Genomic DNA, 14,646 nt, shown 5'->3' on the forward strand with positions numbered 1-14,646 from the left:
GCAGCTCCTCACAGCCACTGTATGATACAAGGGGTTATTGAAAGCAGTCCAGAGCCACCTCTCTGAGGTGGGACAGCCGTGAGATGTCATGCACCAAGGAGACTCTTTCTGATGCCCCAGTTCAGTGCCCAGCCCCTCACCACTGTCCAAGCACTGATGATAAACCTGTCAAAAGCATGTTCTCAGAGACTTAAAACATGAGTCCTTAAAGCTGTTAAAAAGGTTGTAACACTGGCCATCATTTACCTAATGGCCATGCCGTGGCAGCAGCAGCAGGAAGAAGAAACCTTGCCAGCACCATCTTGCTCAATATTTGAAGGAGCTCCAAGCATACTCACTTCTAGAGAGAAAAATCAGCAACTGATTCAGCTGGGGAGATCTAGTGTGCCTGATTTTTGTTAATACATCTTTTGATTAAAGAATGTGATTAAACTTAGCACTCACGGGGAACGCTCCCCCTTTGAAGCAGCTGTGATTAACTATCACTGCTGCGCCATCATGAGAAAACAGGTTGTGTTGTCTTTCTCTCGGCAAAAGAGAAGGGACAGACCCACTCTCACCAATACTCCATGCTGCACGATGCCTCCTTGCTACCTGCTCTCGGCTCTACCAGCACCTATGCGACCCTACTGCATGCTCAGCATCCATGAGGCTCATTTCAGCCAGATTAAGCACGCAGAGTCAGGCCTTAATTACCAAAGCCCAATTACTTGCTGGCAGCATGGCAACTTGTTTTTAAGGCACATTTTGCCCCTTTCCAACACATACTGTAGTATTTTATTGACATCATTTTGCCAACAAAAGTTAGAATGTTACATGAATAATGTTTCATCTGTGCCAAATTTTTATACTGCCCATTTTATATTTATTCTAATATACTATTTCAAGTCAATTTTCCAATTTTAATATTAGGTCACACTCATTTTCATGTATTTATGTAAACTTTCAATAAAGTTCTATGTCAGGTTGAATTAAAACTTGGTTCCCGGTCACCCTACAGGGAACACTGGAAACAACTTGGGCCATGACCTCATGATAGTGTGGCACCTTGTTCCAAGAGCTGCTCTACATGATGTAGAGACATGTAGGTCACGGAGCGAGATCGTATGTCTTTCTTAAAAACACCTTCAGTTTGCAGCATTTGAATTCCTTCTGTAGAGGGAGAGATGATCCTGAAATATTAAGCAGCAGCTGGTTTTCTCTTCAAGAGTTTTAGTTGTTGCATCAGTATTTCCTCAAAAGTAACACCCTTCAGCTTGGCAGATGGTTTGTGGAAGGCTGGGATGTTTGGTATTTATTTTTTTTTAAATGGAAATCTTGTCGAAAGTCAGGCAAGCAAGAGATCTTATGCTTTTAGGTTTCTTTGAAAGCCTCAGGCATAATCTTCTCCAGGGAAAGCATGACAAAGCAGCCAGACTCCTGGCTGTATGTAGCATGGCCCTGTGTTGGGTACTACCACACACCCACTTCCACGCACTCAGCTATGAGATCACAGAATCACAGAATCACAAGGTTGGAAAGGACCCATTGGATCATCGAGTCCAACCATTCCTAACACTCCCTAAACCATGTCCCTAAGCACTTCATCCACCCATTCCTTAAACACCTCCAGGGAAGGCGACTCGACCACCTCCCTGGGCAGCCTGTTCCAGTACCCAATGACTCTTACTGTGAAGAATTTTTTTTCTGATATCCAACCTGAACCTCCCCTGACGGAGCTTCAGGCCATTCCCTCTAGTCCTGTCCCCTGTCACTTGGGAGAAGAGGCCAGCTCCCTCCTCTCCACAACCTCCTTTCAGGTAGTTGTAGAGAGTAATAAGGTCTCCCCTCAGCCTCCTCTTCTCAAGGCTAAACAACCCCAGCTCTCTCAGCCGCTCCTCATAAGACTTGTTCTCCAGCCCCCTCACCAGCTTTGTTGCTCTTCTCTGGACACGCTCCAGAGCCTCAACATCCTTCTTGTGGTGAGGGGCCCAGAACTGAACACAGTACTCGAGATGCGGTCTCACCAGTGCTGAGTACAGAGGGAGAATAACCTCCCTGGACCTGCTGGTGACCCCATTTCTGATACAAGCCAAGATGCCGTTGGCCTTCCTGGCCACCCGGGCACACTGCTGGCTCATGTTCAGTCGGCTGTCAACCAGCACCCCCAGGTCCTTCTCTTCCGTGCAGCTCTCCAGCCATTCTTTCCCCAGTCTGTAGCGCTGCATAGGGTTGTTGTGCCCCAAGTGCAGGACCCGGCACTTGGCCTTGTTAAACCTCATCCCATTGGTCTCGGCCCAGCAGTCCAGCCTGTTCAGATCCCTTTGCAGAGCCTCCCTACCCTCCAGCAGGTCGACACTTCCTCCCAGCTTAGTGTCATCTGCAAACTTGCTAAGGGTGCACTCGATGCCTTCATCCAGGTCATTGATAAAGACATTGAACAGAGCTGGACCCAGTACTGAGCCCTGAGGAACCCCACTTGTAACTGGCCTCCAGCTGGAGTTAACTCCATTGACCACCACTCTCTGGGCCCGGCCATCCAACCAGTTTTCAACCCAGGAGAGTGTGCGCCTGTCCAGGCCAGAGGCTGACAGTTTCTGAAGCAGAATGCTGTGAGAAACTGTGTCAAAGGCTTTACTGAAGTCCAAGAAGACTACATCCACAGCCTTTCCCCCATCCAGTAGTTGAGTGATTTTGTCATAGAAGGTGATCAGGTTAGTTTGGCAAGATCTGCCTTTTGTAAACCCATGTTGACTGGGCCTGATCACCCGGTTCTCTTGCGTGTGCTTCATGATAGCACTCAAGATTACCTGTTCCATGACTTTCCCTGGCACTGAGGTGAGACTGACAGGCCTGTAGTTCCCCGGATCCTCTCTGCAACCCTTCTTGTATATGGGCACAACATCAGCCAGCCTCCAGTCTAGTGGGACTTCCCCAGTCAGCCAGGACCTCTGGAAGATGATGGATAGGGGTTTGGAAAGGACATCCGCCAGTTCCTTCAATACTCTTGGGTGAACCAGATGCTCTGGTTCAGCACTTGATGCAATGCAAGGAATAAGGCAGGGAGCAATCCCACACCCACATGGTGCCAGGGACTCTCAGAGTGTCTCTGAGTAGTTCTACGGGTCCCATTGGGACCCTCACTGGTGCTACACAGACAGCTCAGGTTCTGATGGAAGTCCTGCTTCAGAAATCAGAGGAGGGTTGCCTGTTCACCAGTGCCCACAACTGTTTCAGACACCCAACCAAGGTGTCTTCCCCCTGCTGCTGCTGCTGAAGTGTGTGTGGTGGTGGGGCCTGCCCACACCTTGGGTGCATCAACCCACCTGAAACATCTGCTACCTTCTAGTGGGCAGAAGTCACCCCTATTTTAGCACCAAGCACCTACAACATGGATACTGAGAGACAGCACTCATTTCTGCCACATTTCCAGTGTGGCCTGGGACAAGTCTGTCTGTCAGGATCTCCAATCCCCATCCCTAAAGTGACAATAATAAAACTTCCCTTCAAGCTGTCCACAGTGATGACAACCTCGAGCTATGGTCAATGGGTCTTGATCTCATCTGGAACCTCCAGAGGCCAATTCGGTATAAACAGTAAGTGCTGTATTGCAGCCAAGGATCAGTGGAAGGAAGAAAGACCCCAGCTGTATGGCTTCTCCCCACACAGGAGCCCAGCCAGCAGGAACAGGAGCCTGTGGGCACCCTGCCACCAGTAAACATTTTTCACCAAGGTGAGCTTCCAAGGCTGGTGGGCTGAGCACAGGGGACAGCAGTGTACTATACTCCAATATCGAGGGAAACCTCACCAGGAAAAAAACGTGAAAAAAAAAGAGATGCTGAACAGATTTAATAATCTATAAATTAAGCTTTTGTCAAAAGCTCTATGAATTCTTTGAGCCTGGAAATTAACAAACAAGCAAGCAAGCAAGCATATCCAGAAGTATGCTATTTTAAAAAACAAACCTGTAGCACATTAAACAATATTACAATTTCTGAATTTTCATTAAATTTTTAAACTTTTGCAAAGGCAGAAGCTTAAGAGTTAGACTTGAGGAGAAAAAAAAAGATTTTAAGTCAAACAATGTCACAGCTAAATATAAATAATTAAAGCCTTTCATTCTGAATTCACATGTTCCCCACAATGCCAAGGCAACATGAGGTTATCAAACTGGGCTGCCTGCTTATGCACTGACATTAAGAATTTATGCAGGATCTGTGTAAGTCCTGAAAATCCCAGAAACCACTCAAGCCCAACAAAGGTCTAATAATTCACGACACGCCTGACTTCAAGACAGCACGAGCAGTGCAGGTGGCTCCATAGAGCCCACAGAAACTAGAGGGACATGGCAGCAAACAGGAGATTGTCGTTTGAGTTCTTCAGCCAAATCATTACATGAGGGGACAAAATAATATGTATCTCACCTAAGCAGATGGGGTGAAATCACGCCTGTCAACTTCCAAGGTTCATAGGTGCTGGAGGAATCTGTATAGCCCCATATTGCAATCTGTGATCACAGCTGTCTCCAAGATGTCTGGGGGTTGCCTTAGTCTTTCGTGTAAAATCAGAACAGCCCCATTCCAGAACGACCCCAATTGCTCAAAGGGGACATTCAAAATTCTGGGGATAAACAGAGTGCCTGAACTATTCCCGCCAAGCCTTCGCAGAAAGTCTCAAGGTATCCTTCTTAAACAGGCGCAGAGAAGCAATTTTCTGCTGAACCTCGGTAAGGACCAGCAAAGGCAAGTCTCTGATGATTCAGAACGATGATAATCAGTGCTACCTGGTCATTCTTTGAACGAAGTTTCATAAAGACAAGAAGAGCAGGCTAGAGAAAAAGAAACGGCTGTAGGAATTAGTAATTAACACTCGGATTTAAGGTTCTCATTAGTCAAAAATGAAAAGTACACTTGAACACCTGCAAAATACAATCATAAGTTTCTCTCTGCATAACCCAAATTAAAATCACAGACTCGTAAAATAGTTTGGGTCAGAAGGGACCTTAAAGATCACTCAGTTTCAGTCTTCCTGCCATGGTGTCCCTATACCTTCCACCAGATCAGGTTGCTCAAAGCCCCATCCGTCCTGGCCTTGAACACCTCTAGGGATGGGGCATCCACAACTTCTCTGGACAACCTGTTCCAATGTTTCACCATCCTCACAGTAAAAAATTTCTTCCTAATATCTAATCTAAATCTCCCCGCTTTCAGCTTAACACCAGCATCCTTTGTCCTATCGCTATGCTCCTTGACGAAGAGCCCCTTCTCAGTTTTCCCTCAGGCAAACCAAAATAGATGTCTTGTCCTAATAAGACAACGGCTTTGCAGTTTCATCAGGGAAGCATTTTCCATTCCACAGATTTTTAGCATCAGGCCCCAATATGTAAGTAGCAAGAGCAATAATGCAGGAGTAACAAGGAAGGCTATAGAGCAGTCATTCTTATAGCTGATAGGGAGCTCTTCTCTGAGAGAAACTGGTTTGGTTTCCAAGTAAATAAAAGTCTGTGCCTTGATTGATTGATTGACAGTTGATCACTAAAAAGCAGAAAAACTGAGCAGAGGTAGAGTACAGCCCAAAACAGGCAGGGATAAGAACTTTATAGAAAACACGTTCAAAAATAAACTACACTGGCTGAAATAATTTGGCCATCATCCCATGCTCTGTGCTGTAAAGTCCATTAAGACTCTAATTCAAATTATCAGCCAGCCTTTTCAGCCATCAATTACGATTAAATCACCCAACAATTTTGTCTAGCTTCAGGACAGCCACCATATATGTACAGGAGAGCACCAATTACCCCAAAAGTCTATCGTCAAAGTGCGGTTCAGAAGAACACCGCACAAAGAAGCTTCTGACTGCTTGGACATGCACGATCTGCCTCAAGTCTGTAACATCTACTAACACAGAATATTAGGTAAAGTCTCTAGGAAAATGTTTCATCAAATGCTTAACTAGAGGGCTTGCTTCAAGGGCCTGACCTACGTAACATTAAGTGTCAGAAGGGCACTCACAGTTTCAGAAGCAAATGCAGCCTTGGCAGTCACAGCCAAGCAGTGCTGCGCATTTTTGACTCACTGTAAAAACAGGCTAACAAACGGTGCTGGTATTTTAATTTTTTCCAGAAATAAATCACAGATGGTATCCAAGGCCACCTGCAGTCCACGCTGAGAGGCATTTTCAAGGCACACACACAGACGCACACAAACATTAAGGGCTATATGAACACTTTTTTTTTACTGCACAGAGAGTGCAATTTAACGGAATTTAAACAACCCCAGATACTGTTGATTTAAGAAATATAAAAACTCAGTGGGTAGGTGTGTGGGAAAGCTTAGCAAGAAACCCGAGTCTCCCTTACAGCATTAGGGCTTTATTTCAAAATTGGAATGAGGAGAAAGAGCAACCTCGCTTGCTCCTTTTCTACCCATTCCAGTGATGTTATGCTCCAATTTTATTCCCTCAGCGAGGGACATGAATATGATACCTACTTTTCTTTCTCCTTCCCCTTCCTCATCTAGCCTGCCTTCCAGTACCAAGTATATATAAGCATGATCTTATGACACTTCTTGATGCCACAAACCAGTATTCTCAGTTTTCATGCTGTAAGCAATGCCCTAAGCTGTAGTATTTGCAAGCTGTTCAAGAGTCAAACCACTCACATCAAGTCACAGCACCAAGCGTTTTCATATTGGTTGATCTGCCTTCTGGCCCACTCCCTCCTCTCTCTCAAGGCTAAGCATCGAGCAGCTCCTTGAGCCACAATGCAAGCCAGCCTGAGGGCTTCTGATTGGTGCTTGGAGGCTCCCTTCTCTGGGGGATGCCACAAGGGAAAACTGAGGTTTCTGCATCGATCCATAAATGCCAGGCTGGTAACATTACCACTCAGTTCAGTCAGCAGCATTTGGCAGAGAAAGTCCAAGGGGAACTTGTGGCTATGAATCTGTTGAGGGATACACACAGAGGCACATGGCAAACGTGTGCCCTCGTGTGCACGCACTGGTGCATTTAAGTGCATAAACTCAGAGTATTAGATATATGGTATATGGTGGACACCTCCTGCAGGAGTCTCTACTATCGGATATTCCACTGATGGTAAGAGTCAGTTCACATGCTGGCCTATGCCTCACTTGGGAAAGAGCAACATCCCAGATAGCTACTCTGGGTTGCCCCAGGGTGCCTGATGCTTGCAGGGCCAACCTGAATCTTTCTCTCTCTCTCTCTTTCTCCCTCTTTCTCTTTGCCTACTGCCAGTATTTCTCTCTTTCCAGCACTCTTCCCCTCCCAAGTATCCCAAACCTAGTTCATTTCTGTTCAGCAAAAAACAGTTACGGAGAAATAATTTAGTTCTGATTCAACCATTTTCTATTGTTTACTGGTCACAGCATCTGCCTCTCCCTTACTATTAACTTAAATACTAAATGTCTGCTGACATTTTTTAATTAGGAGCAAATTTATATGGTTTTATGTCCTAAAGTGCAAACACGAAATTTTAGATGTTGATGTTTCGCAGGACACAGAAAGGTAGCTTGAACAGCACAGAATTATTATGAGCACATTTAGTTACCCAACTCCAGCAAGAAACCCAGAACCCCCTTCAGCCCCACCTGCTGCTACCCACATTGATCTGCCATCCCTGGGAAGCACAGTCCTGGCAACAGACATGGAGATAAGGAGGCTGAGACAGAGTTGCTTTGGGAATTAAAATTCTGAATGAGTGCAATTGTAGCAGGGAAGATGATTTTTTTCCCCTCTCCAAGAGTTATTAAAGACATAACCAATGTTTATCAAATGGGTTTTAAGGGTCTGCTGTTTTTCTCTTCTCTGCATCTCAACTCATTTGTGTTCCTGAGGAGCAATAAATCAGTTTCGACAGCAGCATCAAGCAAAAAAGGCTGGGGAGAAACGGGAAAAAAATTTGGTAACTATAAACAACAGCAAAAATGTCTTCACTAGCACATCAGAGTTGCTCTTCATATTTGCATGAGGTTGCACGACCTCATGTTCTCACTCACAAACACGAGAGTGGCAAGACAAGTTTTATTTCAGATAAACCCAGCACTGTTTGATCTCCAGCAACAGGGGGTCTCTGAAATTCCTAGCAACAGCCACAAATCTGTAGCAAAGGCAGCAGTAAGAACGTTAAGGCCAGCTTTCAGAGTATTCATGGTCAACTGACATCTCAGAGTATTACTGTCATTTACTTTTTCCAGGAAAAAAAACAAGTATCTCCTGGGGGTCACATATCAGGCAAACCAGTGAAGCAGTCTAATCGTGTAGTGTGTTTTTCTTGTTTTACTGAAGGCAAGCTGAAAGGTTTATAACCCACTGCTACAACTGCAGAACAACAGCTGTTCATCAGGTCTGCTGTACAGGTAACTTGTCTTACATCTCTGAAGAGCTCTGCTTCCATTCCCCTTTTAGGAACCCAACGTACAGGAGGAACTTTTCCTACATACGCAGAACTTGTTTTCTTTTCATTATTCCCCTCATCAATTCAAATGTTATTCTCCATTTCTGCATTTCATTTCACTGTTCATTTCCCCCACTCTTGAACAGTATGACAAGATCACACTAATTATCAAATCCTAAATCAAAGTGCTGTGTCACTGGCTTCTGAGTTGGGGTGAAGAATGAGTGTTTTGATGATGCCTGCCGACAATGGCATCTACAGGTGTTTGTCACGTTAAATTGCTGAGCTTGTCTTGGACACCTGCCCCGCAGTCTCACTGCCAGAGAAAACACATTCTTCTTCTCCATCATTTATCTGCCCTGAAGTCATCAGAGGTACACCAACACTTGCCAGCAGAAGATCCTGCCTACCTTTGAGAGCAGGAAAGAGAGCAAACAATTAAAGCACTGGGGACCAGCTTTCCCAGGATTTAGTCCAATTGCTATTATTTCACTAAATAACCTGTGTGCACTTCAACATCCTTTCCCACAGTTACAGCTACAACATCACCTGCCTACTTCACAGGAGCAATTGGCTGTTTCACTAAACAGCAACCGACACTTCTGGCAGAGAAGCAGCGTGCTGAAATGCATCATTACGTTGGTGGAATGGTAATTGTGAGTGGTTCAAGTAGCTGAGTGCAGACTGACAGGATCACTTTTGTTTAGCAAACAGTTAAACCCATACAGTGGAGATCAAGCAGACCTACATTGTAATTTGGCACAAGCTTTAGAAGTGAGCTGGAATGATTGATGAGCCATCGCCCACGTGCCTCAGACAGAGCCAGTATTGAGGTGATGCTGCTCTCCCTTTCCTACCTCACAGAAGCTCCCAGGTGGTGGCAGTGGCAGTCTGTGTCCTTATTGACTCCATTTCCTTATTATCCCCTTACTGATCTGCTTACCATGCACTAGGCAGACAAGATTTTATTGTCCAGCATTTCTGACAGTGCCACTGCTAGACTGTGAAGCCTCTTGAGTAGCTTGCATTTTCTGTAATCCAAGGAGTGTGGTACCCAGGAAGGGGTACCTGGGGGAAGCTGGGGAAGCAAGCTTGTGTCAGCACCAGTGCTGCTGATCTGAGTACTCCCTGACAAAGAAATTCACAGAGTGAGGGGTGCTTCAGTTGTTCTTCCATCTTCAGCTCAGTCTAGTGGCTAAAACCACACTGAACCATCAAAATCTGCTCAGGATATTACAGCTACTACTTCCTTCTAATTGTAGCTCTACAATCAGAGCAGCAGTCACGCAGCTGGAGTCTGTAAGGATGGGTAAACAGCTTGGACCTAAAATCTGTTCTTATCTGCGACACCTGTCCAGGGTCTTCCATGAAATCCACCATTATGCTGCAGAGGCTGCAAGGCCTTCATACAACCTCAGGCATTTCAGAAGGAGTATGTCTGAAGGGAAAACATGGAATGTAATTCTCAACAGAACTCACTACGCTTTTTACTTACACTGTTCTATTATTACACAGGCCCCGAAGAATTTTCCTGCGACAAGGGTGGGAAGAAGGGGTAAAAAATAAGGAAAGCATAAGTGCAGACAGACAAGATGGTGGGACAAAGCAATGGAGTTTCCCAATGATGAAGCCAGCAAGAGAGTCCCAACTCCTGGTCTGCACTGCCAGGTCAGATAGTGAATGCACAAGGTCAGGACAGGGGCTCACTTCTCTAGGTCCTCAGTGTCTCAGTGGCACTGGTACTAGTGCAACAATTTACTTGGACCTAGAGAAGATCATGGTTGTGATCCACGGTTGTGTGGCTCCAAGCCCCAACAAGGCTTTGGATGCTCTCTATAAACAGCACCATCCAGCACAAACTGTACTATCTAATAAAGTTGGGGAAATATTTGCAATCAGCTCTCAAAACAGCCTTTTTCATAATTAAAATACTGCAGAGCAGAAGACAGCATTATAATTATAATAAATGGGAGCTGCTGAGTTAGAGAAGAGTAAAATCTTTCATCAGCAAATCCCATTTAGACAAGCAGAGGCAATGGCAGTAGGAGCAGCTACGTTACTCTGTGCACTAACACATTCACTGCAAAGCATGGATAATTTTTGTTAGTCCCTTTTAACTTGCAATAGGCTTTTCTGGTAAGTTGAAGAAAGTTCAGAGACTAGCTACACAAATGACTGGAGGATTGCAAAAACTCTCATAACACCGAAAATGCCAGTAGCTACATCAGCGGGTTGTACCAAGCAGCAGGTTGAGGGAGGAGTTGATCGCTCAATGGAAAACAGACTTCTAGTAATGGGATCTTCAGCATGGCATTTAAAGGTGTAAATAAATGCAATGACTGGAAGCTAACATTAAACAAATCAGACTTAAAATAAATGAGGACAGTTTCAATAGCCAAGGTAATTAACCTTCAGCACGATTTATTGGTGGTTGTGCTGGATTTTCTATTCCTGGAAACATTAAAATATAGGACGGAGGTTATTTTAAATTACTTCCTAAATGGCCAGTGGTAAAACAGAACAGGATGCTACTCAAAAAACAAAAAAAAGAACAACTAAAAATCACCTTCACCCCAGTTCAGGCCCTTCTTGGTGACACTTAACTCCTGTTCTCCTAGTTTAACTTGGGTGGGTTAGGAGGTCTTTGTATAACCCTGTCACAGCTGGTCAGAAGATGAAACATAGATGTAATTTCTGGAGTTTCCTGTCACATCGTGTGTCAAGAAAGAACATTTCTTGCACCGCCTGACATGCCCTATGGAGCTTAGCTCTGCCCCTGCTGTCCATCAGAGCCACTCCTCACCTTGCCTGTCCTTCCCACATATACTTTTATTCCCAAAGACGTTATCTGCACCCTCCATGTTTGCTTTCCCTTGCCGCCCCCCACCTTCTCTTCTCCCTGCTCTCATTTCCCTCATGGATTTCTCTGGCTCTCAGGACCAGATGGGAGAGGTCTGGGATCTGGAGTGACCTGCTTGCTGCACTGAGACATGCCCAGGTAGTGGGGAGCAGCTGAGGCACCAGCTGAGCTGCACTAACAGCACTGGCATGAACAACAAGTAGAGGGATGTCGCTTGCAGGATGTGACCTCATCCATGCATGGTCAGGAGGGTCCTTCATAGATACCATAAGAGATCCATATTATTACAGTCCAGCCCTGTGCCCAGATTTATCATGCATCTATGTGCAAGGCAATTCACCCTCCTGCTTCAGCTTTCCCCTGTAAAGAACTACAGTAATGATATTTACTCTGTTGCTGCACAGAGCATTTCAGGATCAATTAGTTTAGAGTTCACATAAAGCTCTGTGGACAGAAGCTTCAATACAAGTACTAAGTACTATTATTATTACTGCACTTCAGATGGCTACAGCACTGGCATTTTCCAGGCATGCACCATTAACAATTTACTAAGATAAATGGCCCAGGATCTTGAAAATGCATTTATGACAACTACCTCCTGCTTACCAGCATACATTCAGCCAAGTAAATGACACCTCATTGCTCAACATGTAGCTATGGTAACATTTCTATCTCATATATTGAAGTGTGCCCACAAACACACACACAGAAACACACGTGGAGCCAGAAGGAAGCCAGGATACCTCATTTAATGACACGCAAACACCAAACCAGGGAACTTTCCCAGACACCAAAAAACAAGCTACCACCAAAGCCAGGGGTGAAGAGCAGGCAATTTGCTCTAAGCCTGACAGGGAAGGGCTGGGCTAACGGCAGGCTGCACTGCACAGCTGGAGCCCCGCTGGATCCTGAAAGGACTTACTTGAGAGCAGTTTTGTAGTGGTAGATTGCCTCAATGTTACGGCCTTGGTCTTTCAGAAAATTGGCATAGTTGTAGTGCACCTTGGCATTGTGCGGCAGGGTCTTCACTCCTGAGCTGTGAAGAGGAACAGAAGTAGGACAGTTTTAGTGGCCAGGTTACCCTACCCTTCCCAAGGTCTACCTTCCTCTCACAGTCCCTTTTACTGAAAAGTTTGTTTGGATTTTGAGTGGCTTGTCACCTCCCATGCACTAATGCTGACACAACACACGTTACAACCCCATGCACTGGCACACCAAGTGCCCCAGGAGGACACAAATATATGGCAGCAATTCAATTTGTCCTGGCCACTGTCACTGTGGACACCTCTAGCACCAACACTGCAATACTCCCTGTGGCCAGATGCTGTCAAATTTACAAAAATGAATTATTCAATTGAAAGGTGCTAAAAAGGTTAATATTTAGAGGGGAAAGTACTTAGTACTCTCTATAATAAAATCATAGCAGGCTCCCTGCTCAAATTTGACTGTCATGAAGTGCCTTATGAAAATCTTGATTTAAATCTGTTGGCTGGAGGTACCAGAAAGAAGGTACCTTTCCCATAAGCATCAGCCACTAGAGGGGATGCACAGCATACTCTTGAGTACCTATCCAACATGCATGCTCAGCACTGAGCATGGCCAAAAGGTGAGGGCTAATTGGACTCTCACCCTTAGCTGGCAAGTTGTATGCTCTGGCGTTATAACATATGCCTGTGGGCATGTGGCTGCAAAGCCACTCCATCCCTATCATTCATCTCCTTTGCCACGCAGAGTGGACTCAACATTTGGAATTAATAATGAGGGTGCAAAGACAAAAGAAGAGCAAGCATATGCTTATTTACTTAATTGAGAGTGCAGAAAGCAAGGTACACCTTGTACAGCTAAAGGAAATGCCATTTCAAGGTTAAAGAGAGAAAGAAATCACAGGAGCACGTACGCCATGGAAACACTTCCCCTGCAAAAATCCAGAGAAGTCAGTACTCCATCTAACAGGGGAATCCTTTCCAGCACACAAACAGGGGCTCCCCAAGGTAACGGGAAATAAGGATGGATGAATCTGTTCACATAAAAGCAGACAAAGTGCTGTTTCTTGCTCACAAGCAGATCCGTGCCAGCTGCTGTCTCTTCTCCCCCGTCATCTCTGACATTCCTACCTCAGGCAGGAAAAGCAGGGTTTAGAAATTTCCCAAGTCTTGTTGATTTGCCTTGTCCATCTCTCCTGTTTAAATCTGGTGGGCATTGAAGTTGATCATGATGAGAGGGGGTTGCACATAGCTCCTACATTCGGGTGCACACCCTCTCCCATAGGGAGAACGCACCCACAGCTGCAGAAACACTTCTGCACACAGGTATTTCATTATAAAATGGCACAGGAGAATCATAGTGGCAAATACAGTATGTTTTTGGTTATCTGCAGCCAGTGGTAGCAAACGTCACTAACGCCTACTTGTGAGAGGTTCCACAGCTTCACCCATGGCTGCCTTACAGAGTTCAACATAACACAGCCACGGTTTGCCTACTGAAATTAAAATTACACCTTGCGTTTGGCATCCTAATCATCAGGTATTTCCAAATTACTTACTGGGAGCACTACAGGAATAAGACACTTTGTGACTAATCGCTGAATTAAATCAGTTAATTGATGCTATTCTTAAGAGAATGATTTTCTATATTAGTTTTCACAAAGATATACTGCACCAGCAGCAAGTAATGTGTGACTGCTATGGCTGTGTTAATTTCCATTGGCCTTGGGAGCTATTAACTACACACTTACAACCTTGGGCATTACTGGAATATTAATTCTTATACAAAGAGGGTTTCATTACATCAGCATCAGCGTTACAGGCAGAGACATGGACAGGCACTCAGAACTGCTGCTATCTCAGAGCTGCGTGCAATAAGTTGCTGGCTCTGCCACAGCCCCTGCTGAAACAGAGCAAAGTGAGTTAATGGTGAGGACTACATTACATATGCACAACTGCTTCAATTCTAATGAGATATGGTTTTAACAGTGAGATGCATATGCTTAAATATTTTAATTCTGGACTGAATTCTCTTTAAGTAGAATTTATTATTAATCTTGCTGGTCCTATTTATTAAAATGTCACTAATAAAGCTTTCTCATCTGCATGCTTCTGCTGGAGATGGGGGTGATGTGGGAAAGGCAGAAAGTGGTTTGGTTCGGGTTCTTACCATGCTTTCTTCTGCATCAAACTGCTTGCACTCCCTGACCTATTTATTCGCCTCGCACGGCAGAGAGGGGGATGTTTCATTTTGCAAGTGCACATAGCAATGACTGAGGCTGCTTAGAGCCTCTGTGCGGTGGGATGTAGTAGCAGACACAGCACTGTTCATGGAGGGGATTTTTTAGGAGAGTTTTGGCAAACACTCCTGCTAATTGATTCTTGACTAGCCAAGAACACTGTTTGCTCATTGA

At 44.9% G+C, this 14,646-nt stretch overlaps 1 protein-coding gene across 2 annotated transcripts in view; it reads right to left on the reverse strand.

The window, feature by feature from the left end:
- The window catches only part of TMTC1 (transmembrane O-mannosyltransferase targeting cadherins 1), a 146,447-nt gene that overhangs the window by 30,342 nt on the left and 101,459 nt on the right, over nt 1-14,646 (reverse strand). For both annotated transcript variants that reach the window (XM_054069015.1, XM_054069008.1), the window contains one exon: nt 12,172-12,285. In XM_054069015.1, the coding sequence (XP_053924990.1) occupies nt 12,172-12,285 (114 nt within the window). The remainder of the gene's footprint in view (nt 1-12,171; nt 12,286-14,646) is intronic.

The sequence above is a fragment of the Cuculus canorus genome, chromosome 1 (assembly GCF_017976375.1).
Source record: "Cuculus canorus isolate bCucCan1 chromosome 1, bCucCan1.pri, whole genome shotgun sequence".
In the NCBI taxonomy this organism is placed as follows: domain Eukaryota; kingdom Metazoa; phylum Chordata; class Aves; order Cuculiformes; family Cuculidae; genus Cuculus; species Cuculus canorus.